General features: G+C 39.4%; 1 protein-coding gene across 7 annotated transcripts in view; it reads right to left on the bottom strand.

Moving 5' to 3' along the window:
- Nucleotides 1-26,504, bottom strand: part of LOC111869078 — a 223,647-nt gene that overhangs the window by 3,038 nt on the left and 194,105 nt on the right. For 6 of the 7 annotated variants that reach the window (XM_023860289.2, XM_033753280.1, XM_023860287.2 and 3 more), the window contains 7 exons: nt 26,044-26,161; nt 21,578-23,126; nt 21,239-21,425; nt 20,567-20,815; nt 18,190-18,494; nt 8,166-8,625; nt 6,136-7,167 (listed from right to left, as the gene is read on the bottom strand). In XM_023860289.2, the coding sequence (XP_023716057.1) occupies nt 6,136-7,167; nt 8,166-8,625; nt 18,190-18,494; nt 20,567-20,815; nt 21,239-21,425; nt 21,578-23,126; nt 26,044-26,161 (3,900 nt within the window). The remainder of the gene's footprint in view (nt 1-6,135; nt 7,168-8,165; nt 8,626-18,189; nt 18,495-20,566; nt 20,816-21,238; nt 21,426-21,577; nt 23,127-26,043; nt 26,162-26,504) is intronic. The other variant, XM_023860288.2, reaches the window with a different exon arrangement.

Raw genomic sequence — 26,504 nt, 5'->3', positions numbered from 1 at the left:
GAGAGAGAGAGAGAGAGAGTCATTGTATGTGTTCGAAGTGACCACCATCAGCAGCTAAACAGTGTCGATGCCGCCAAACTGCTGAGCGAACTACGGCTGTCAGTGTGTCCAGTGTGATGGCTGCACACAATGCTTCGATGGTTTCTCGTAGCGCATTCAGTGTAGTTGGCTTTTGTCGATAAACTTCATCCTTCAAGGTTCCCCATAGGTAGAAGTCGAGAGGTGTTAGGTCTGGAGACCGTGGTGGGTACTCAATAGCACCTCTTTGACCTATCCATTGTCCAGGTAGTGTCATCCAAGTATGCCCTGACATCTTGATGGTAGTTAGGTGGAGCACCATCTTGTTGTAGGTAAAATTTCTCATCTGCAAACAGCTCTCGAATGGCCGGGAAAATCGATGTCTGAAGCATATCGAGATACACCTGACCAGTTACGGTACTTTCAAAGAAGAAAGGACCAATCAAACCGCGCAATGAGACCACACCACACATTAACAGCCAGTAGATTCACTTCCTTGTCCACATGAACGTGTGGATTTACAGGAGCTGTTGGTGGCCGAGTTCCAAACTCATTCTGCCATTGTCTTTGTACCTCTTTAATGTTTCCGTACTTCCAGTACCACTTCAATACAGCCTTGCGTTGCTCAAAGAACAACCTTTCAGCCATTGTTGCACGCGGCATGACACTCACATGACTCATGTGACCTTCACCATCTGTTGAGAAAACATTACACTACACTACTGCGCAAGAATTGTAACTACATGTCATTTTGTTCCAAAGATATTGACTATCAAAGAGTGAGTAAATTTTTTTTGGATCCTCCTGTAGCTGTTCAGCTGTTAATTCTCGTGCAGGCTCTTCAACACAGTCATCATCATCTAAGTTTTCCTCCCATTCTTCATAAGCCCGTCATTCATCTATGTTAATAAGTGTTTCATTATCCAGTTCATTAGCGTTCGATTTGATGCACTCAATTATGTTGACGGAATCTAACTCATTGAAACCAAGTTGCTGTCCAATTTCCACTATGTTATTAGTGACTTCAGCAAAATGAGTTTCAAAACCAATGAAATAATTTGCACAATGTGGTAAGATATGTTTCCATACTGCCCTCATATTGCTTGCCGTTAATTCACGCCATGCTTCGCCTATATTTTCGATAACGTTTCTGTTATTGTAGCTCTTCCAAAATTCCGTTAATGTAGTGCTCTCCCCACCTCCTCCAACGATAGCTGTCAGAGCTGAAGAACGAACGACCCGAGCATGTACAACAGGGAACTCCAGAAAAAATTGAAATATGTATTGTATCGCATAACTTTAAAACTACATAAAAATAAACCGTACATAAAGAGACTGGATTGTATAAAGGGAAAAAAAACGATAATTTAGGTATTAAATATAATTTTGTGTACTAATTTTTTAGAATTTATTTTTATTTTGCTCAATTAAAATTTAGTTTGTTTTGAAATTTTCAAACTGGACTATAGTGAATCCATACTGATCAAAGCTGGACTATGTGAGGTATTGCTGTACATGGAAATCTGGAAATGTATGCACAGCATCTGATTTATCTCAAAATCTGTATGATTTCACCGAAAATTTTTACTGAAAATAAAACTTGTCTGCCATTTTTCTCTACAACAGGTGTTCCATGCATTTTTTGCTGTGATTAATATTTATCAAGTTGTGCTCAACAAGACAAGACACACAAAGAAAATGCAAATGATGATTGAAATTATTTCATCTATATGAAAACTGAAATGGCTCTACCGTTTTTATAAGATTCTCTGTAGTACAAAAATTTCCAAAAAATCTGTCCAGAGGTTCTTGTGTTGTTTATGTATATATACAGCCCGATGTGGACACACAGACTGCGTGAATTAAATAGGCACCCTGCAGGGTTACTAATGTGGCTAAGAAGGAAGACCACTCTTAATGATTTACTTACAACATATACAGGGCAATTCAAAGTTCTGGTGCAAAACTTACAGAGGTAATTGAGGAGATCAGCTGGAGTTGAAAATGTAAATAATCCCCCCCCCCAGATTTCCCACTGTTAAGGAGATGTTTTTACTTGCTGTCTCCTTGTATAATTGTGATCGTCTATTTTTTAAAAATGGAAACAATTCTTTTAACACAGAATGTCACGTGATCTCCTTGTTTGCAACTAAAGAAAGGAGGACACAAATTCTGTCCTTGGTAGAATTTTTCCATCCTCACTTGTGAGGACATTCTGATCACGTGGTGGGGACTTGTCTGCACACTGAATGTACCTCCTTCCAAATAGAGGCCTCACAGATTCCTAACATCTGCAGGAGCCACCTCAATGCAATTAATTAGATCATCATGATCCTAAAGTTCCATTACATGAACTTCTTCCTCCAGGCATCCCCACAAATACACATCTAATGGTGTCAGATCAGGACAGCATGAAGGCCAGGCAATCAGACCTCCATGCCCAGTCCATCTGTCCAGAAAGCTGATGTGAAGCCAAGTGCACAATCAACGTGCAGTGGGGAGTGGCACTGCCATGCTGAAACCACATGCTCTAGTGCAAATACAGAGGCACATCTGTTCTTCAAGAGACTCAGTGAAGTGTGCTCCTTGTATTACATATGGCCTGATTATGTAATCATCTATGATTCTGACCAAGATGTTGCCATTAAATATTTACTTGAGTTAGGACTGATGAGTGGTGTGAGGATCTTCCATTGCTAATGCATGAAAGTTGTGTAGATTGAGCACAACGCCTATAAATACTGCTTTGTCAGTCCACAACGCATGGTACAAAAACTGGGGGTGCCCACACTCTTGCTGAGCAATCACAGGAATGGGAGCTGGAGATGCTTGTCCCCTGACTGCAACACTTGTACTGGCTGTATATGGAAAAGATACAACTGATTCTCACACACAGTATGTTGTACTGCATTCTGAAACACTCCTGTTGTAGAAGAAATCTGATGACAACAGGCTGTGAGGTTGCAGGATAACTGTAAACATGTTGAAACTCCAAAATGGAGATGAATATGGAAACAACTTTATTTACATTTTCAACTCCAACTGATCTCCCAAACAACCACCTCCCAGCGAGCATCATGCTAAAGCTTTAAATCACCCTGTACAACCCTCTAAACGGTGTTATTCAACAGCTGGCCCACAGACTGGCACTGGTCTGCAGCAAATTTTTACCTGTGCAAACAATTTTACTACCAATATTTCTCTCTTAACTATCGGAAAAAGATGATTGTGTTTACAACCAACACCCCGCATTGCAGGCTTGGTACACATAGTGTGTGTAACATAAATGCAATGTTTCTTCCCCCCTCACATCAGGAGGTCAACATCAGTGATAATTTTAACAGTCCATGGTAGATAAATTAGATATTTTAGCAGTTTACAGTACAGTTTCAGTCGGGAAACACTGTTTTAAAGCACAGTAGTAACTATATATGTACCATCTGCTTTAACATTTTGGCCTCAGAGTGTATTTATGGGGTTTGTACAATTCTACAAATATACAGCGATTATTTCCCTAAACACAATTAACTACTTGGTCTCTGCTCTGGAGACAGATTCTGGTGACTCAGAACTCATTTTTTTAAATGCACTGTGGAACTGAAACCGATAATCCTTCTCTGCATGATCATATTTGGGACAAAGAGGAGATGAAGTAGAATTATGCAAACATAAAGACAACACTGTGAAGGGCCTAAGAAGCCCTCGTACACCTGGAAACTGTGAACTATCAAGGGGTAATTAAGAAACATGAGAATATCACTGTGTGTGAGGTACATGAAACAGATGAAATGATTATTACTGTGGCCCCATGATCTCAACATCAAGTCTTGTTCCTGCTTCCTCTCTTTCATATTCCCTAGCATGGGCCTAACAGAGAAGACTCATGATACTATGAAACTGGATATGATTTGAATCCTCATTCCCAATGTTTCCTCTTTTTCTCTTAATTTCATTAGTAAACTTTAATTTCTTAATTTGGGTGTTATTCCTTTTGTAGCTACTGTGCATACTATGATTCTGACACAGAAAGCAAACATATCCTGGACCCTCCCTCCAGAATTATAAAAATGTGTGTATGAACCATAATGCAAGCGTATCCATCAGTGTTCAGTGGTTAATGGAATTCCCTTGTATTTCTCAAGCCTTATCCTAGGGTTTCAGCTCTAGTTTGAATAACCCTTTTACCTCATTACCATACAAAATCTTTTTGTTTTACTTTTAGCTTCTGGTATTTTTTAGGCACTGAAGAGCTGTACAAAACTAATGTGATAAAACACTAATCTAAAACTCTGCATGTCTTACTTCACTGTCTGAGTAACTCAGTGGTGTTATAAACCAGTGAGTTCTCTGGGTTGTGACACCATGGAGTTCTGTAGGCCAATACCTAAAGGTGCAGGTGGCATGACGCTCTGAAAAGTTTGTATCTGCCTACAAGACTGCATGATGTCACAAGCCAGGAGACCACAATCTGAAAAATCACTCTCATGAAAACCTCAGAACCTAGCAGAATTTAACATGACAATCTGAAGAACATCTATCCCTGTTATCCACCATTTCTCACTATTTCCTATTATTATAAATATATATACAGGGTGTCCCAGGAGGAATGTGCCAAACTTTGGGAGGGTGTTCCTTATGTTAAAGTATGCCGATATAACCCAAAACACCTATGTCCAAAGTTGAATGGTTATGGAGATAATGGCCTGAGAAAAGTGTCTTCTTCTGGCGGGTCCACGCACTATACCTGTCAGCTGAGACATCTTATCTATGTTTGTCCTTGAGTGTGGTGATTCACACTAGCCGTAAGCTCATGTGTTACCTACAGAGTACATTGCGGCAGCGTCATGAATGGTTGGTAAATTAGTTGTGTGGAGTTGCTGAAATGCCCCTTGTGTTTTCACACATGAAATATTGTGATATGCATTTTGTGTGTGGATTTTGCGGTGGCAATGCACATGCTGCTGTTGAAGAATACCAAAGGCGTTTTCCTGATTAAATGATTCCATCTCGAAGTGTATTTACACGAATTCACCAGACATCGCGTGATACTGGTTCTCTTCCGAGTGTTTCTGTGCACTCTGAAAGGGAGGATGTATGAATGATAAACACACGAGAGAACGAGATGGTTCAGAGAAGTCTGTGTCTGTCCACTCGTAGAATGGCCTCTCGCATCGGCGTATCACGTATGCAGGTGTGGCGAACTTTACATGATGAAGAGTTGTATCCTTACCTTGATCAAAGGGTACAACATCTGGAACCAGGCAGCCATGCACAGCGTATGGATTTGTGCCACTGGATAAAAGCTCATCCCGAACTGTTAAGCATCATTTTATTTAGTGATGAGGCGTCTTTTACCCTGGACAATGTAAATAATTTACGAAATGTGCATACGTGGTCCCATAATAATCCACATGAGATAATGGAAACGAAATTCCAAAAGAGATTTTCCGTGAATGTAGGTTTAATACAGTTATGTAGTCTGTTTATACCAGAATGTGCAGTCAGCCATGTTACGTCAGCGCTTGCCAGTCATGTGTCATGTATAGTGCTTGGAAACCTAAGGACAATTATGACATGGCGAGCGAGTATTTTGTACTTCAATTTTATGGCTTTCCGTCACTCACAAGTTGGTTTGATGTTACGTACATTATTAACATTACAGAATCCACATATTCCTGCCAGTTTTAATATGTATTTTGTAATCAACAAGTGTGTAACCCTGGTCAAAGTTTGACACTTCTCTGGCCATTATCTCCGTAACCGTTCAACTTTGGACATAGGTGTTTTGGGTTATATTGGCATACTTTAACATAAGGAACACCCTCCCGAAGTTTGACACATTCCTCCTGGGACACCCTGTATATATAATTCTCCAGTTTTTAGTCACTGTATGCATGTGACAGAAACTTTTTCGCAGTTAGCAAAGAAGTAAGATAAACGGATATGATTTATCTTACAAAATGAGCCAAAACACCCTCAATATAAGCATGTTTTGAGGGGTGAAGAGGACTTGCCTCTGACAGAGTCAGTTGGCAAAGCTCAACAAGTCCTCTCTGACTTCTTCAGATTTCATTGATGTGAATCTTGGTACTCAAAGTGTTATTTGGTTTAACATACTTTTTGAAGAGATTCCTGGCTTGATTGCACTTTTCCACATAGATCACAGTTGTGCTTGGTCTGGTGGCTTTCTGGAGCACTACTGTCCCCTTTCTGCTGCTCACTTGTTGGTGACTGTCTACTATCTGATGATTCACAGTTATCCCTTCTGGCAGGCTGATCACTTTTGGCACTTTCATCTGTATTGTGTTGTCTTAATTTGTCGGAACTGCACACCTTTAGTTCTGTTTGAGCGATGTTAGTTTCCGACTTCTGGCACTGAATATTTGAATCACTTAGTGTAACACACGTTTCTGCCACTTCAGCTACTGAAACATGAAGACCTTCTGTATCCTCTTCTGTCACTTTTCCTTTCGAATGTATGTCAGTGTCCTTTTCAAAATCTGAGCCTTCCACTGCTGTGTTCTGAATTTTGTCACTCTCTTTTACTGATGCATCCATATTAGTTACTGATTTACATTCTGATCTCCTAAAGCCATCCTTTAAAGTCACCCGGTACCTATCAGAAGTTGCGAATGTACTTTCTGAATCACTACCACTTGCTGCCATTACTCTAGTTTCGAGGTTCAAAGAGTCACTCTCACCGTTAAGATTGCCTCTTCTTTCAAATTCACCTTCATCCATTTTGGGCATATTGGTAGGACTGGATACTTTGAAATCCTGGTGATCAGGTGTAGGCCTTTTGGAAAATGGTCCATGGAAACTGAAGTCCTGTGTTTCTTTACCACTGTCTGTCATGGAAGGCCTTTTACGAAACTGACTTAGATAGTTCACAGTCAAACCTTTGCTCATTTCATCAGCTGAAACAAGCATTGGTATGCTTAATTTTTGTTTATGTAATGTTGGCACTTTTGATGTGAGCATGACAGGATTGTCTGAAGTTGTGGTACTGGAAGCAGTGGACTGTGAAGCATCCTCATTCATGTCTGTGCTCGAGTCATGCTCGACAAACAAATGGACCTGCAGAGCTCCTAAGTTAGGAAATGTCTGCTTGCAGATTGAACAGCTGAACGTGGAGTTTTGGCCACCATCCTAATAAACCATCAAGAAGTACACATCAGTAACAATGAACATAATGGCAACTTAAGAGACCTGCAGTGATAATGAAATTGGGGCACCAAATCTCAAACTTTGATAATATCTTCAGATAGGTAGTCTCAAATATTTTTGAAAATAAAAGTAAATTTTCATTCAAGTATTACTTTATCAGATTACTGTGTATGTACTGACAACAGTCCAAAAATTCCTGATTTATTGTGGATTGTACTAATAAAGAGTCCACACAATCCTGAACTACTGTGGATACACTGACAGGAGTCCAGACAATCCTGAACTACTGTGGATATACTGACAAGAGTACAGATAATCCTGAACTACTGTGGATATACTGACAAGAGTCCAGATAATCCTGAACTACCGTGGATATACTGACAACAGTCCAGATAATCCTGAACTACTGTGGATATACTGACAAGAGTCCAGACAATTCTGAGCTACTGTGAATGTACTAACAAAGAGTCCAGACAACCTGAACTATTTTGGATGTACTGACAAATGTCCAGACAATCCTGAACTACGGCAGTGTACTAACAGAGTCCAGACAAACCCGAACTACTGTGGATGTACTGACAAGAGTCCATATAATCCTGAGCTACTGTGGATGTACTGTTTCAGTCCTCACTAAAAATTAAAATAACACATGAAATTGCATAAGCAAAAATTTCACATAAGTCTGGACAATATCTGCTACTGAACAAAGTGTTTAATACATCAAATGCTGTATCAGATATTTTATATTTACATTCAACGTTTATTTAAGCCACTAATAACTTGAAGTAAAGTGATACGTTACAGTTAAAGCATCAAACAGAATGTGAAAATACAGCTGCATAAAGGTAAAGAATCAAAGTTCCATATGGTCTTAATCTTACATTAAGCATCACATTAGGGTACATGTTCAGCATAAATTCCCAACTCTTAAACTTATTCAGTATATGTTAAACATGGTTAGAAATCAAATTATCACTTACATTGTCTCCATCAGACGCATCTTCATAGTCCGCATCCTCTGGTGGCTGGACATTACCGCTGTCATCCCTCTGTCTTATATTCAAAGGTTCTTCCTTGCTTTGGTTTCCCTCCATGCCACAGTCTGGCAGCCGACCATCATGACCTTTATTCCCAACTACCTCAGACACATGACCAACAGTATCTTTTTTGTCTGAATCATGATGGTTAAACTGTTTCAGAGGGGCACAGACTGTCTTTACTTGAGTTCTGCTGAAGCCATTATTCCACTCAGAAGCATTTGTGTCACTTGTGTTTTGTTGGTAGGTAGAAGTTGGGTTTTTGGAAGCACTGCAGTTGGTAACAAATTCCCTGGTGTCACAGACAGGTGATTCAAGGCTTTCAGTGGAAATACAGAGTTTTGGTGGGCTTTGGTTCAAAACACCATCCTTCCTCATATCTTGTTTGTAACTAGGGTCTCTACTGAAACAAAACAAAGATAAGGGAATACAAATTACAGCAAATCTCAATAGGTACTGTGATTTCTTGAGAAGGCGGTAGTCAATCAAAATGGTCAAGAAATTCTCTGCTTTGAAGGAACCCAAGCATTCATTACCATTTTTACAAAAGGCCCACACTGTACCCCATCCTGAGTCCACAATTCATCCAACTGTAACATTATCCTGTCTCCTTCACAGGTATCTGAAAGAATCTCTTACACTGCCATTTTCCTACCAAAACTTTGTGTGCATATCTCATTTCCTCCCTTATGTGCCACGCATTCTGCCCATCTAAAGTGACATAAATTACTACAAAGATTTGCCAAGACTGAGGATATTGGAAGTGGTGGTGAAATAGGATAGCTTCTCCATATTTTGACAAGCAGAATTCTTTGTTTTGAAAGTAAAAGATATAAAAACGCAAAATATAGAAGAGGAATGTTAATACTTTTCCTGTATGGTTTTATGACATGAGAAACCTTTATTAAATCATTTGATGTGAAGTAAAAGCACTCCTATACAAATGTATTTTATTCTTTCTTATTATATCTGATAATTATTTGGATGTGTCATTTTTATGCATGATAGGTCATTGACACAATATCATTCCTTCCGAAATCACAGCATAGGCAGCAAACCACAGTATTTTAACCCTTCCAGACTCTAAACGCACAACTGTGACGGTCATGACAGAAATATGAATAAAATGGAAAATGTGAAAGAGGATGAAGAAAAAAGGGAGGAGTGAAGAAGATAAAAAAGAAGATATGAAGGACTATGTGGAAGGGAATGAATGGAACAAAGAGGAAAGAGGGAGACAAAAGGAGAAGATGAAGGGGTAAAGATAAAGAAAGAGAAGGAAAGTAGAAGTAGGAAGAAAAGGAAAATTAAAAGAAAAATATGGAGAAGAGGAAAAAGAAATATAAAAGGATGGAGGGGGAGGAAATAATAAAACAAACTCGCTGTCTTTTTATGCCATATCTATATGTGATCACTTGGGATAAGAGCAATAACAAAGAGCACCTTCCCATTCCTTGGAAACCTGACAAAACAGCATGCAACTACAATGGCAACTCAAACAAATGCCAAGGCACATGTTGGGTAAATTTAAGCTGCCATAAACTCATCATATGAGATTGTTAAGGAATTCACATCATCTGCCCCTGTACCCCTTCATCAAAAAATTACGTGCAGAACTCATTACTGCACTATTTTAAAGTAAGCAAGTTGGAGAATACAGGCAAAGCACTAACATTTTGGGCTCATTCACTGGTGGACCATTAAGAAAACATACAGCACTAATACATAACTGTACAAAGTGTGTGAACATTTTCACTTTTATTGGTCTGGAAAAACCAGTGTACCAATTTCTGATGGATAAACAAGCTGAACACAGCTGTTTACCAGGTTTACAAACATCCCTCATAAAAATTAAACAGACCAAATATATATATATTAATGTAATACTGTGTTATATTTATAAAAAGTAAAGCTGACCCTGTGCTCAATTAGTTAAGCAATATGCCATGAAGACATATGGGGGAGTGGAGGTATAGTTCCATCTTGCTTCACCTCTGCACTAGATGGAGAAGAGTGGTCAGCTCCAAGCCCCTGCCACTTTACCCCTGGTGAAAGAGCCCAAGGTACCCACTGGATAGGAGGCAGGGTGGGCCCCAGAGTCGGTCTGGACACTGTGGAGGGGAGAAAAATCTTGTACTGCCAGGAATCGAACCCAGGCCGTCTAGCCTGTAGCCCCTCATTGAAAATATACAATTATGAATCACGCAGTTGAAGGGGTGCCATCAATTCCTACATCATCAATAAATAGATGGGGATTATCCATACAATAATCCTTAATTTGGAGTTGGGATAGCTGAGTCAGTATAGTGAGGGACTACATGCTCAAAGGCCTGGGTTCGATTCCTGGTGCAGCAAGATTTTTCTTTTCTCCACAGCATCCAGACTGGCTCTGGGTCCCACTCAGCCTCATATCCAATGTGTACCGCGGGTAAAGCAGTTGGGGCCTGAAGCTGACCACTCACCTCCATCTAGCACTGAGGTGAAGAATGGTGAAGCTATACTTCCATTCCCTGGTATGTTTTCATGGCATTGTGCTTAATTAAACACAGGGACAGCTTTACACTTTAATTTAATATACAATATAGCCCAAAAAAGAATTGTATACATACACATAAAACATAATCCTGCCTGTAATGGAAAATTGCAATCCACTGGGATTCCATTAGAGATCAGTTTTACTATACCAGCAGTTGGGACAAAAATCCCTTAATACACAGACAGAGCCATGGTCATGCCATCCCCAAGTTAAAAGAGGGAGGGTGAAACATGTCCCCACATCGGTGTAAAAATGTTATCTCCAGTGACATCAAATTGTCAGAACTGCGAGGAAGACTTGTACTTCCCATGCAGAGAAAAAGAAATGAATTTGGTATATGATATAAGATGGAAGTCATCCATCAGAACCAACAGAAATGCTTTAAAGCATATGCATCACCTGCCTTAACATTAAAAACCTCCACATTTAACAAACAGATTTTCAAGAAAATATTGATAATTTCCCTATAATTCATAGCGGTAATTAACCAATAATTTTAATGGAGATGCTATGTGTTTTCTGCAAGGCACAAACTGACTCTTTTTTTATTTAATATTTTTAAATTGGATTTCAAGCTGAAAGTGTGCTGAACTGACGCCTAGAAGTCACTTTGCTTCTGGAAGGTCCTGTGACTGGCTGACTCAGTCAGTGTTTTCCATTCGTTTCCTGCATCCTAGAGCAAATGCAGAGTTGGTACCCCAATTACATGTTGCACTGCATGCTTCACACGCAGCCCTCCCAATGGTAACATCAAAATTTTACTCTAATACAGATCTGCTAATGCTCATTCTTATTTAGTGTAGTAAATACCCTGTCCTCTTTCTCTCTCGAAACTTGGCATTCTTCATGTCCCAATATTTACCCTCTCTCCAATATACCTGTAACTTTGACAAAAGGATGAGCAGTCACTGCTTGGGAAGCTTCAATGATTGAACCCCCCACAGTGTAGTATATCTCACCCCCACCCCCCCAAAGTCTTAAAAGGTTAACTGACATATTTTGATATGTAACTTAGAAACTGTTTATGCTTGTATTAATAATGATCTTCATGAGGACAGCACCATCTAGTGTAACATGCATGAAGTAATTCAGTTTACTGCTTTTACATGTTTCAGCCCATATGAGTCATCTTCAGGAGGCACATATTAAGAGGCAGTGCTTTAAAATTATAGTATCTTAAACTGTTGTGTAATATTACAAAATTATCGTTATAGAACATGAGGTATAGCCGCTGTTGTACTTTCTTCTTGGTTGCTGTTATCTGTTATTTCTGCTGTATACAGATGTTACATATGGTTTTCAGTGGTATTTCTGCAATTATAACATAGATTTTATTACAGTTATTTTGATGTGAATTCTGTTAAGTTTCATACCTGCTGTCCTTGTTGTGCATGATCTCTATATTCTGTGTGTTGCCTTGTGGTTCTGTGATTAATGTATGATTTGGTTTGCACTGTATTTTATGTATTTGGTGGTGCATGCATATGCGATAGCTATGTCAAATGGGTTGTTTTTCTCTTCAGGTTTATGTTCTTCTATTAATAAGTTCAATTTTTCATATATGTAAATGTAGAAATTGTCTTTATTATTCATTATCTAGCCTTCTATGACATGATCTTCTATATCCATGATGTCCTCTATTTTGACATGTTGGTACATGTAAGATGTGCATAGTGAATATTGTTTCTTCATTCTTATTCCTGATACTTCTTATATATACAGGGTGTCCCAGGAGGAATGGACCAAACTTCGGGAGGGTGTTCCTTATGTTAAAGTATGCCAATATAACCCAAAACACCTATGTCCAAAGTTGAACGGTTACGGAGATAATGGCCAGAGAAGTGTGAAACTTTGACCGGCGTTGCACACTTGTTGATTACAAAATACATATTAAAACTGGCAGGAATATGTGGATTCTGTAGTGTTAATAATGTACGTAACATAACACTAACTTGTGAGTGACATGAAGCCATAAAATTGAAGTACAAAATACTCGCTCGCCATGTCATAATTGTCCTTAGGGTTTCCAAGCACTATACATGACACATGAATGGCAAGCGCTGACGTAACGTACTGACTGCGAGTTCTGATAAAGCCAACTACATAAGCACGGCTAGGGTGAATCACGGCACTGAAGGACAAACACAGATAAGGCCTCTCAGCTGATAGGTATAGTCCGTAGACCCGCTAGAAGACCACACTTTTCTCGGGCCATTATCTCCGTAACCGTTCAACTTTGGACATAGGTGTTTTGGGTTATATCGGCATACTTTAACATAAGGAACACCCTCCCGAAGTTTGGTCCATTCCTCCTGGGACACCCTGTATATATTTTTTTGGCTCCAACTTTTATTGAACTTCCCACCAGTACAATCTAGGGCTTTTTGCAGTCTACACATTTAAGTCAGTATACTCCCATGTTCTCATATTGATCTGTCTTTGATTTTATATTCAGTATGTTTTAACTGTACTACAAGAAAACAAGGAAATAAAACAAGAATATCAGAGGAAAATTGAAGAGAAAATAAGAGAATACAAAGAAGGAAATGTAGAAGAAAACTGGAAGAGGATTGAAAAAGTAATAAAGGAAGTAGTAGATGAGACAGTGGGCAAAGAAGAAAATCAACATAATAAAGAATGGTTCGATGAAGAGTGTGAAAAAGTAAAATCAGATAAGAACAATGCTCGAAAAAGAATGCTACAAAGAGAAACAAGAGCAAACTGTGAAAAATATCAATAATTAAGAAGGAAAGCAAATAGAATATGTAGAAAGAAGAAAAAGGAAAGAATGAGGAAACAGTTAGAGGAAGTAAATAAATTTAAAGATCAGAATCAGAGAAGAAAATTTAACAGGGCAATAGGTAGAAGATGAAGAAAGAGATAGGAATGAAAACAACCAAGAAGAAATAAGAACAGGAAGAAGAGTAATAGAAGAAGACAAAGAGGTAAATACATCAGTATGTGAGGAAATAGAATAATGTATTCAAAAAATAAAGACTAATAAAGCACCAGGAGATGATGATACAACAGCAGAATCAATTAAGTACAGAGGAGAAGGAATAACAAACGCCATGCACAAATTAATCACAATGATATGGACAATAGAAGAAATGCCACAAAGTTTGAATACAAGAATCATATGCCCCATTCTAAAAAAAAAAAAAAAGGAGATAAACTAGAATGTGGAAATTATAGAGAAATCACATTATCGAACGTAGCATATAAGATATTATCTAAAAAAATAAAGTAAAGCTATCCCACGTTAAGGGTCCCACATTACCTTGACAGTCAGCTCAAAGATGGCGGTAAGGTTGTCAGCCTTACACGCCGGCCACGCTTTACTCCCGAGGAAAATTATTTATTTAATTCCTGGTATGTAGTGTAATAAATTGATGGCTAAAGATGATAACCAAAAAGATCATTGGAGAGTTAGTTAGTTGGTTTCCAGTGGCTGCATTTGGGATCATTTAACCCATTTTGCTTCTTGCTTCCCAATAGAGCACTCACGTTCTTGCTTTGTTCCATCTCCTTCTTAAGATAAGGGCATTGAAGGCGTTCTTTTCCCATAGATGATCCTGGGAAGTTGCACAGTGTACAGTCTTCTGTGTTACATATTCCTATATTACAAAGATGTGCTGCAAGGCAGTCATGTCCTCTATTCGATCAAAAATTTGCAGCAGTTTCTTTTCTGGGTTTCTTGCTGTTAATTTCCCAGAGTTTTCCTATTTCTGACCATTTCTTGTTGTATGGTTCTTTGTTGATGATATGGAGTATTTCTTTACTTGTTTTAACTTTGATTTTGTTAGCTAGCGTGTGGGCACAGATCATTGGAGAGTGTCAATGTGGATTTCGCCCAAGTATAAGTACAACTGACCAACTCTTTGTAATAAGATAAATGATGGAAAAATATTATGAATACAGGACTTGCATATGTTACTGTAGACCTTTAGACGAGCATTCAACAGAGTTCACAGAGAAAGACTCTATGAAGCAATGAGACAGATGAAAACACCAGATAAATTAATTAGACTAACTTGAATGACAATGAATAATACACGAAGTGCAAAATTTGAATTTAATGCTGGAGTTAAGCAAGGGGATGATTTATTAGCAGTACTATTCATAATGGCATTAGACAGTGTAACAGTACTGATCAGAGAGGAACAAGTTAAACAAAATCAAGCCAAATATGTGCATATGCAGATAACATTGTCATAACAGCTAGATCCAGAGAAAAGATAATTGAGTATATAAGAAAATGGAAGAAAAAGCAGGGAAGATAGGATTAGAAGTAAATGAAAGAAAAACAAAATACACAATTATGTCAACATCAGAAAGTAGAAGTAATCCACAAGATTGAAAGGTAGAAGAGAAATTATTTACGGGACTGAGTAGTTTTAAATATTTAGGAAATATGATCAATAATGGCAATAGAAATAATAACTGTGTTAATGAAAGGATACAAACCGGAAACAGGGCTTACCTTCCAAATCTTAGTACACTTAAAAGTAAAACAATATCAAGAGCAGCTAAGCTACAAGCACACAAAACATTAATAAGACCTGTTGCTACATACGGGGCACAAACATGGACCTTACCTTCATGGACTTGGTTTGTTGCAAAAAACTGTCAACTCCTTTTCTATCTTTCTATCTTCTATCTGCGCATGCTTTATCACAATTTTTATTGTACATTTTTCCTGTTTTCTCCATTCAACAAAACCTGGCCTCAGGTATTTATATAGCTGCAGTTACAATGACGTAGGTTGTCAAGTGATTGAGTTAGCTCTTTCTGAAGGATCCAGCAGACTACGTGTTTCCTCCTCACCTGAGGATGGAAACAGATCTAGTTTCCAAAACACCGTGTTCCCTAGGTTTTAGGACACAGGACGATGGACAATGTCCATAAACCCAGTAATTCTGAGTGCTACACATCATCATCGGAAACCTTTAGAATCTACCTGTATGTATGTACCCTTCTAATGAATTATATATTATTCTTTTCTCCATCACAGCTTGTGCACTTCAGTAACATCAATACCACTGCTATCTTTCTTTTGGGAGGACTGTGTTTGCTACTGTTTGCCAGTACAACAGCATGGTGCAATATGGTATTGGACAGCCAACTTAAAACCAAGTCTGATAGAACCTCGTATATAGTAAATCCATGCTAAAGCAAGTATCGGTTATGATGAGGACATCATTATGGTAACCAAACTATTTGAGATGTCAGGTTTTTAGTGTTACAAAACAAGTTTTTTTTTCTACTCCATCAAAATGACTAATTTGTAACCAGCTGCCACTGTTTTCTCATAAATTTTGTACCAGGTTCTAAAGCTGTTTATGGCTAGCAGTCAGAAAAGGTCCTGTTAACCTACCCTCCCTATCCCCACCAAGTTTCAACCACTAAGATATGCACATCATATGATACCCTCTGAACTTCCTCACGAGTCCAGTAGCTCATTTCATTGTGTATCATGTTTTTTGGCTAGTGTATGGAGGCACCACACAATATCATCCCCTTCTTGTCGCAACCATTTGCCCTTCCCCTAAGCTTCCACTGGGCCACGCCATAGCTCAAGCGGTTAGTCACTGCTTCCCACCGCAGCCGCCCGGGTTCGATCCTGAGTCGGGTCAAGTGGAATTTGTGGTGGACAAAGTGGCACTGGGGCAGGTTTTCTCTGAGTACTTTGGTTTCCCCTGCCAATCTTCATTCCACCAATTGCGCCACAATCACCCTCACCTATCATCTGGGGCTGGTGCAATAGGCCAGTAGTGGTCGCAGCACAAGGGACTTAGTCCCACCCTACTAGCAATAAAAGAAAACCTTCCACTGGCCTTTGAGAAAGAAGTCCCAGAATATAACTGTGTGCATATATGTTCAAGGTTTTCTCCCTCATCAGAATCTGTCTGATTTCTGGTGACAGTTGTCATAACTTTCCAACTTTGAAACCATTTCATGCTACCCATACCCAGAAATGTTGTGACTTTAAACATCACATGAAGCCTTCCTCTGCCATGGTAGGATTTGACGTTCTCACAGCAGTGTTTATGAAGAGCTTTATTTTCTTGGATATGATGCTGTGTAGTCCGTTGAAAGTCGAGTGACCTTACCACTTATTCTTTGGCCCTGAAGATGGAGGCGACATGTTCTTCCAAAACATCGGACGACTTGTAACTGCCTAAATGGCGATATATCTTAGAAGACACATCTCTCCATCGCCTTTCTTGGTTAGTACATCTTGGTGAAATCTGCTGAGCCATCTTGGTTTGAGACAGTGTGATGGACATAATGAGATCAGACCTGTGCTACGAGCATTACATCATGGATGTGGGAATTGAGACCTCACAGATCCTTTTCCATATGTCATAGAGTTATTTTCATTAAGAGTTTCATAGCTTAATTAAGCATAATTTTATTATGATAGAAAATAAAAAAGTTATGGGTTCATGTGTGGTTTATGTTTAACTACCATAACATGCATTTTACAGTCAGGCAGTTAGGTACAATGATTATTTCACAATCATTACATATGTACTGTTGAAAAGTTGCATGTATTCCAGATGCAGCACTGAAGAGAAATCACGAAGCAATGAACATACATGAATTGTAAGTGAGATTTAAGCTGCATCATATGTTGGTCTGTTACTCCATTTGAATATGAGTCAACAAGTTTTTCTCACAACCATTTCTTACATGTGTAACATCAAAAAGTTTGTGCATATTTCAACTGTGGTGTTTTGAACCCATACTGTAAAGCACACACATCAAGTATCAGTGAGATTTCAACGTATTATGTGTTTGTCTGTTACTCTAGTTACTCTGTAATCTGATGTGTTAATCTCTCATGTATGCACATGCAGCAATTTGTGTGTGGAATGTGGATGAGACTTGCAAGCATGCATCAAAGAGTAGGTGGGACTTTCACTCATAAGGGACGGCATTTAATTAGCAGTCAGTTCTCTCTAGAAGAGATTATGTAAGTTAACTCTTCATTTCAGATCATGCTAATGATTATGAAAATGCTGCCCCCGGCAATAAGCATTCCAAGGATGAAATACTGCCATACACACATTATCAGTCAGATCTGTCCTTAGGTATTTTAACCATTTTTGGATATTATGAACATCTGTTAAAGCAAGCTTTTTTTCTATATCAAGGTTGCATTGTACTAGGAGCAGAGTGCAGACTAGAACAGAGAGTAACACAGCTAGCATGTGTTACATGCAGTGATGCTGTATAAAGCTTCAAAGATGTGCAAGAGGAAATTAAAAAAAAAAAATAAATAAATAAAAGAATTTATCAAAAAGTCTTGTCGGATGTTTGACCCTGAATAAGCAAAACTATGAACAGCAAATACTTTTAATGACATGAGCTATATTTATAATACAAATTGTCACTTCTACTGCATAGAACAGTTCTGTATATTACCTAAGGGAACCAGCATCTTCTTTCTTTTCATATTCATACTCTTGCTTGCTGAAGCTACTGTCAGAAGTACTTGATCGTAACAGCAGAATGTCTCGATTTGAGACACTGGTCTCCTGGACACCAGCACTACTGCTATGCATTATGTTAGGGGGACTCTGACATCCTAGCAGAGGTTCGCCTTCATCTGATGATGTCTCACCCCCACTCATTTGTGGAAGAGGGTGTGAGGTCACAATCTCACCTCTCTCTCCATCCCATTGACCAAGTTTGGTAGGATCTTTTTCATAGAGTTTCTGAGCAAGCACCTGAAATTCATATAAGTTCAGTTAACATACCACAACATTATCATTCTGGAAATGGTCAGTCCTGAAATCTCACAACCACAGCAGAAAGGAATCCATTCTTGAAAATACCTGTGACAAGAAAACATGTTGGTGTCTCACAAAGGCACTGTTATACCAACTACTGGCCCCCTCACCACTTATTTACAAGCTGCTAATTGCTTAAGTCTCACTAAAATTGTAAAGTATGGATGTACCGAGACAGCTTTTGTGGCTGTCACACTGACCATAACAGATTTCAGACATTTCCTTTATTTACTGGTAGGTGTCAGCATGGTTTCAGAAAACAATTTAAATTTAAGTTACCGGGTAACAAAATCCATTCATTTATAACTTCAGTTTTCAGCTTTTAGCCATGCCACATTCTGACACTGTTTCAAAACTGAGACTACACTGCAGTGAGGACACAGGATGTTACATGTCCTCTATTAGTCGAGACCAAGCAACCTCTGACACAAAAGTCCGGCATTTAGAAGATTCTGTGCATCTGTGGCAGGGTGTAACATTAGTGAAACCAGCAGTTCATCAGAGGTACCAGGCCAGGAAACCAACACTCACTCAGTCCGACCAAACAGAACAGAAACGCTACCTAATGGCCCCACTTACCATCCCCATATCAACAAGGCAAATCATCAGAAGCTGGGCACCCCCACAACTTTAACCATGATGAGAGAAACAATGTGTGTAAACCCTGATCCCACACTTTTTCCTCAAAACATCTTCCTTCCCTTCCCACACTGGATAGCACTGTGCTCTGCATCGCCACCCTTCCCCCCACTCTTTGGGCCACATTCTGCTTCCATCTCACTCACCTTGAACATGGCAACTGTATTTAATGTTGAAACATTGAAACAGCTTCAACATACAACATTGCTAAACCCTAAAATCCAAAATTACACATTATTAGAGAGCCAGGTAATGAAATACTAAGACTAAGAGAATGCACTCAACTCTAGTCATCTCACAATGTGCTTCTTGAGACAGTTTATGCTCACAGCTGACACTTTTGCATGACAGCGCATGTTGGATAATGAAAGTGAAGCACTAAGCCTCAGTAACAGCTGATGAAATTAAATTTCTGAGATCAGTGATGAAATATACTTTGAGAGATTGGCCATGAAAAGAACTAGGACTTATAAAACAAGTGGATTCAACATGTCAACAAAATGCAAAGAATTACTTCCAATAATATATATTACAATTCATATGGATTCAGAAATGAGAGAAGACCTTTGAAGAGACTATGGAATGAATCATGGCAGGTCAGCATGTGGCCCAGGTCCCTCACTGACTGCTGGAAGACAGCTGTGTTGCTTATTGCAAACCTCCATTAATTCACATGTGATGAATGAGTAAAATGTACAGTAAAGCCATCCCTGTAACAGGCCATGGAGGCCCATGGGGTTGTGAAACACTGAGGCTCCCACATTTTCTAGACAATCAGTTCATACGAGTACAAGGTGATATGGTTGTCAGCCTTATGCGCTGGCTGCCCTTTACCCCACAGCCATAGTGTGGCTGGAAGGATCAAGTCAATTGGAAAATCTAATGACCTCATCAGGAATCAAACCCGTGACCTGGCTTGTAGCATTTCTGGAGTCCCTAGATATCAATACCTAAAGGCTCAATGGACAGCTGATGCAGAAGGCTTCATTACAAGCCAAATACTATCTCAGTAAGTTAAACGTGAATAAGGAAAAAGAAACAATTCACGGAAGATATGTGGCTTTACTTTCTTGAGCATACAGTGGCTAGGAGAAAAGATTTCTCTATACACAAGAAAGTGTATAAGATATAGCTCTTTCAGGCACTACTATACATAGTGCCAAATAAGCACTGGAAATTTCAACAAAATCTACCCCATAGTTCATCTGTCATATTAGTTATATGTGTCTGCTGGTGCAAGGAGACCAGTTGGCACAGGTGGACAGGCACTAAGCTGTGTGCTTGTCAGGGACTTCACTGGTTTTGTTTTTTCACTGTTGACAGGAGCTGCAATAACAGTTCAGTGAAACACATTGCCACAAGTATTCTACCTGAAGACTCTCCAGTGAGTTGTCACAGTCTGTGGTATCAATTTCATTGAGACTGATGCCTTCGCGCTCCATTTCAGCGTATGTACCAAAAGGAAGTTTCCCAACACATTCAAGCTTCATGATATGCATTTTGGATCGCAGATGCTTTGCCAGATGTCCATGGATACGGAAAGCAATCTTACAATCATCACATTTGAATGGACGTGGATTTGTAGTAGTTGGGGTACCAAATGTTGAATTCATATTCACCTACAAAACAGATTAGCATTAAAGATACAATTTAAAATGAGTAGGCGTTTCACACAGCTGTAAACCCAGGCTTATGTGATAGCTTTGTCCATAAAAATTATCATGTAACTTGAAAGCACATAACTCATTTAAGTTTAATACCATTCGTTTTAGCTGTTTAAAAATTGTGATTTGTTTTAAACCAACAATTCCATTACTTTCTACTTTTCACTAGGCCAATTAAAACTTCATTTGAAACATTAACACAAAACAGTCAAGGAGTACCTGTACAAAACATGTAACATCTAGCATTTGTCATACTGAATGTACACGGAAAACATCTTTGACTTACATATTTTCATATTATATGGTATGTTTCTAGAACAGAACTATCACATAAGTCACTTGTCAAAAATTAATTTAAAAAATAATTTACTATCATACTTTGTTCTGGTGACTAACAGAGCGTTCATGTTTCTGAAGATGTCCCTTGGTGCGGAAAGACACTGCACAAGACTCACAGCGGAATGGCCGTTCAAAGTAATGAATGTTGACATGAAGACGGAGCTGGCTTGGCTTGGAGAAGATTTTATTACAGATGACACAGATGCTACGCCCATCGTCTGTCATGCTGAAACAGATGACAACAGATGTTAAGCAAAACATTCACTTTGTAAGGAATAGATCAGCTTTTATAATTAACCCAATATATAAAGAAAAGAACAGAATAGAATAGAATAAAAGTGAAAAACCAAATGAGTAAGTAAGAAGAAATAATATTACCTCACATAACTTGGTGATGGTCCACTTGAAGGAGGTAAAAATTCAGCTTTGGGCTTTGTTGGAGATGAAGTTTTAGTGACACTCGCTCCACTTGTTGATGAGGTTGGAGGTGAAGAAGGCTGGTGCCCACTGAATGAATACCCACCAACCACAACATTTCTTACAATATTGTTACTGCCCATTGGTACCAGACTCATCTTCTTCTCTAAAAGAGTGGAATTTTGTATCTTCAGTAAAGTACCTTCCTTGCTCTTAGTTTTTTCACATGAAACTGAATTCACTTCATTTTCAGCATCACCACTTGATGTTTGAGGTTTGTAGCCATTTACTTGTTCAGAAGGCTCCTGAATACTTGGCTTCTCTGACGTGTCAGACTCAGCATCTGTGATTTGTGCACTGAGCACTTCAGCTGCAGGTCTTTGTATCTTGATGGGTACGGCCTGGGCATTTTCTTTGGGGACAGTGTTGTCTACTGAGGATTTTGTTACAACAGTCACTTCTTGCACTGGCATTGATGCAGTGGATGTTGATGATACTGTAGTGCAGGTTGTTGTAATGTAACCATGGTGATGGAACTGATGCTGCTTCATGCGTACATCTTGCAATGCACGTTCTGTAAGGTAAGCTTGAAGCATTGTGGTTTCTGCTGGGTCAGGATGTTTGTGCACGAGCATTGTATTAGAAACTGGAAAGCGTTCCACTGAGCTGCACAACGAAGCTAGAAGAATCGCGGGTTCTGATACGGGTGTCAGTATCTCGGAAATTGGGGTTGTAGGAGTCCTGGCCCCATTTGTTGACAGAGGAGGGATGTACGGCATTAGTGTCGCTGTTTTCTTTGCACTTGCAGTTACTGGAGTTTTACTACTCAGATCCATTGGCAGAAGGATGCCTGATGAATTACCTTCCAGTGCTTCTATCTCATTTACAAGTATTTCCAAAAGGGGTTTGTCTCTCAGTGAACTGTCACTCTGCTCGCTGTCTTCATCATCTGTGTGCACTGCACTTGAGTTATCCCGATCATAGTCTGAATCCGACTCACCATCTACTGATGATTTGTCTGCTGTCAGACTTTTGCTAAACATTGCTACTGGTACAGTCGGTGTCCGGCACGATGGGAAGTAATACCTGTTGGTGTCTCCTTGCTGTGGTGGAATCAGAAGCAATGCAGCTGCATTACCCCTTCGACGGATCATACTGGACATACGCCCTTCTTCTTCTTTTAACTTTCCTTCCCCCCCATTACGCAACTCCAGGGCTAATCCTGTGTTTCTGGAGACCTTCTCTCGCTCTGTCTGAGCACTGATTGCTGTTAGAGTTGGCGTTTGTGGCGCGTTGAAAGAACTTCCATGACAGTTGGGTCCAGGTATGAGCAGGGTCAAGCTGTAGGGATAAGTACTGGGGCGTCCACAGCGTGAAGAGGGCGGAATCAGACCAGCAGAGACATAATGGCTTGACGATGAACTGACACGTGTAGACTCTGACAGGCTCAGCAGACCACATACTGCTTCACGTTCAAGTTTACCCTTGCTGACGTTTGTATCGTCAACATCTGTAACAAACAATAACAGTGGGTCTCCATCAGCTGAAATGATAATTGTGAGTCAGTAAGTTCCTCAACGCTATAGTATAAGCCTCCTATAACACGCATCATCCAGTATGTACAACTGTGATGATGAGGCCTTTATTACCAGAATTATGCATGCTGGCAGTACACATGGTGCAGACAGTCACATATCTGTACAGCAGTTGGCAACACTCATGAGTATATGTAAGCTGGACCACATAATTACATGATTCAGAAGTTATGTGTAAAGAATTGGGATTCAGTTTAACTGGACGTCACACAAATTCAGGGACAATAAGTCTGCCTTCTTCTGGAACATGCCACCATAATGTAGTCTTAGTAGACATGAGGGGCCTGTGGCCTCCATTTTAAACTTCTGCTATAGAGAATGTTATATTTTAGCATCCTGTTGCACTGGTTCATGTCCATGATGTGTACTGCAGTACAATGCATGCAGTCACAGGAGCCAGACACAACACAAAGCACAATACACACATGAATGTAGGAAGAGTGCTCCCATAGAGGAGGATTGGCGTGATTCGCATATTTGAGATACGACATATGGATGACGAATCCTGAAAGGTTTTAATATTTAGAATTTATCGTTATACACGACGAATACACATTTTAGTCATTTTAGAATGAAGACGTCATGGCATGCAGTGCAGTACTTTGACGTGCAGACACACACCTGAAGATGGCACATTAGTGCTGAAACATGTAGTGTAAAAGTGAAGAGAAAGGTGAAATTAAATAAAAAGTGTGCACTGAAAGACGGTTAGCATAAATACACATCATACTATAGAGAAGATGGAAGCAGACAATTCCTAAAAAATGGTGGTACCTAGCGGTAGAGTAGTTGGTTGAGGCACTATGTTACAAGCCGGAAGGTTGCGGGTTCAAGTCCCGATGAGGTCATTGGATTTTTTTCAATCCTTCCGGCCCTACTATGGCCTTGGGTTCAAATCAGCCTCTAACAGAAATGAGTACCAGGAATTACAGTAATTAAATAATTTTCCTGAGGAGTAATGCGCAGCCGGTGCATAAGGCTGACGACCTTACTGCCATCTTTGAGCCAATTGTCTAGATAATGTGGGACCCTCAACGTCTCGCAACCCTATGGGCCTTCACAGCCTGCTACAAGGATAGCTTTATTTTTTTACTTACTTTTCCCTATCTACCAGACTAGACAGCATCTCAACCAAAAGACTCTTATTTGGAACATCAGAACTCATAACTCTTGTCCTCACATACTGGGTGATACTCAATGACTAGCTCTGAATTGCTTTGTTTTAAAGCAAACACTTTCTTCTAAACAGCAAGTGTGCCTCATTAATAGAGAGTGAACAGTCACTCAGTGCATAACCTTAGTTTCTCAGTCATGTGTGAATCTGCTTATACAGAATCCCTTATAAAACAAATGAAAATAAAAATGGACACAAAGAACCAATGCTGCCGTGTCAGTTAGTTTGCCTTACGCTATGCTCTGATGTGCACCTGGTACAAGATTCTGCTGTCTTCTTTTATAATATTAATTCATATTTTTATAACATAACAGGGTCTCCAATGGTCATAGCAGAATCCTATTTGCTTCCAGTGCATGTTTTGGTGCAGGAAATAAAATTTGTGACTTTCATTTTTTGTCATTTTCGGTCACTCAGGAACTAACCCTCAACTATACCACTGCATCTGTGAGAAACAGTGGTTCATGTTATACAGCTGTTCATAAGTGTGGGGTCTGTCTCTGTTTGGATCCCCTTTGTAAAACATATTTGAAATTAACAGAATACTCACATTCCTTGGCCTTCTTCTGTCATCAGAACATGACAGTTCGCTACATTTTAACACAATTTCATCACAGTTAATGGTTTTCTGTCCAAACAGCTACATTTCATCCAAACATTATCTATAAATAACTGCCAGACTGACTAATACAGCAGAGGACAGCCTTTCTTGAAAAGCTACTGGTTGATTTCATGGTATGCGAAGGTTCGCTACCATGTTCACAGCTGATCTGTAGCTTGAGTCACAGTGTACACAACGTTACACAGGGATCTGACATGGCAAGATTCGCTGAAATGTTCCGAGCAAATGGATATTAGATTTGGATCTTGGAAAGCCTGTGGTTCTCATACACCAGGCTCAATGAAGATAATGGGGTGATACTTTGGCATGTAGACCTCTTGCTAGGCAACAACCATGAAATAAGCAACTATACAATAGCTGTTCCTAAGTAATGGCCTGCAGCAATGGCAGAGTAGGGATCACGTGGGCACACCAACAGAAACAAACGTAAGAACTGCACAGCAAGAGAGGAATGGTGTTTTCTGTGCAGTTTGTGATATTATAAGCAGGACAAGTCAGTGAGTGATTTAGATAACTGCTGGGGTTCAGTTGTTGTGAGCTGTTGCTTCGAGAAGCTGGTAGCTTAAGCCGGGGACAATTGAGAAATCCAGAGGAAGGGCAAAAGTCCACCAATGAAAGCCACTACTGAGCAATGGCTAGTGAAGACTATGACAGAGTGAGAAGACCTAGTGTGTCCGATAGTGAACTGTGAAGTGTGCGGAACAGTGAGAGCTAATCGTTACTTGTAGTCACAAGTTGTGTACATGTGCAATAAATCTAATTGCCAATCCAAATCCTGCCTATAGTCACTTAATCACATGACAATATTATAATGAATCTTTAAGAAATGGTGTCTGAAGGTGAGGACTGGATTTCATCTGGCTCAAGCAGACTTTTGTGAACATGGTAATGACTTTCATCCTTCACAAAATGCATGGAATATCTTGACTGGCCATGCAACTGATCTCATTTCAAGAACTGCTCCATAGCACTGGTCTTATTAAAACCAAGGTCCAGCCTCAAACTCTCAACTGCCACAGTGATCCATGACACTGACCGGCCTGATTCTGTTCCTCTTCCTCGTCCTCTTCATCATCATCGTCATCATCTTCCTCATCTTCATTTTCATCTGTGTCTGATTCTGCATCTCCACATCGAGATGCTCGTAATGCTTGCTGCAAGGAAAATTGTGCCCTTTTATATCATGTCTTGAGAAATGCATTTGAGACTTGAGTGCACAGTTTGAACACCTTATCACATCTATCATAATTACCATTCACCTATAACTAACACTTCTTGGAAGTAACAGGCCTTCATTAAAAATGTCCAATATCAAGATAATTATTTACTGCACAAATTATCCTCCATATTCATGAATCTGCAGTATTATCATTCAGTCATGCGTGCTTTCAGTCTTAAGAACAGTGTATCCTAAGGAAGTTTACTAATAATACCCTATAGTCTGGGGTAATATCTGTGAGGTTCCATATATGCTTTCCCTTAGTTATTAAACTGTTT

The sequence above is a fragment of the Cryptotermes secundus genome, unplaced genomic scaffold, assembly GCF_002891405.2.
Source record: "Cryptotermes secundus unplaced genomic scaffold, Csec_1.0 scaffold455, whole genome shotgun sequence".
In the NCBI taxonomy this organism is placed as follows: domain Eukaryota; kingdom Metazoa; phylum Arthropoda; class Insecta; order Blattodea; family Kalotermitidae; genus Cryptotermes; species Cryptotermes secundus.
The sequence above is the reverse complement of the archived record's forward strand: the minus strand, read 5'-3'. Positions and strand labels throughout refer to the sequence as shown.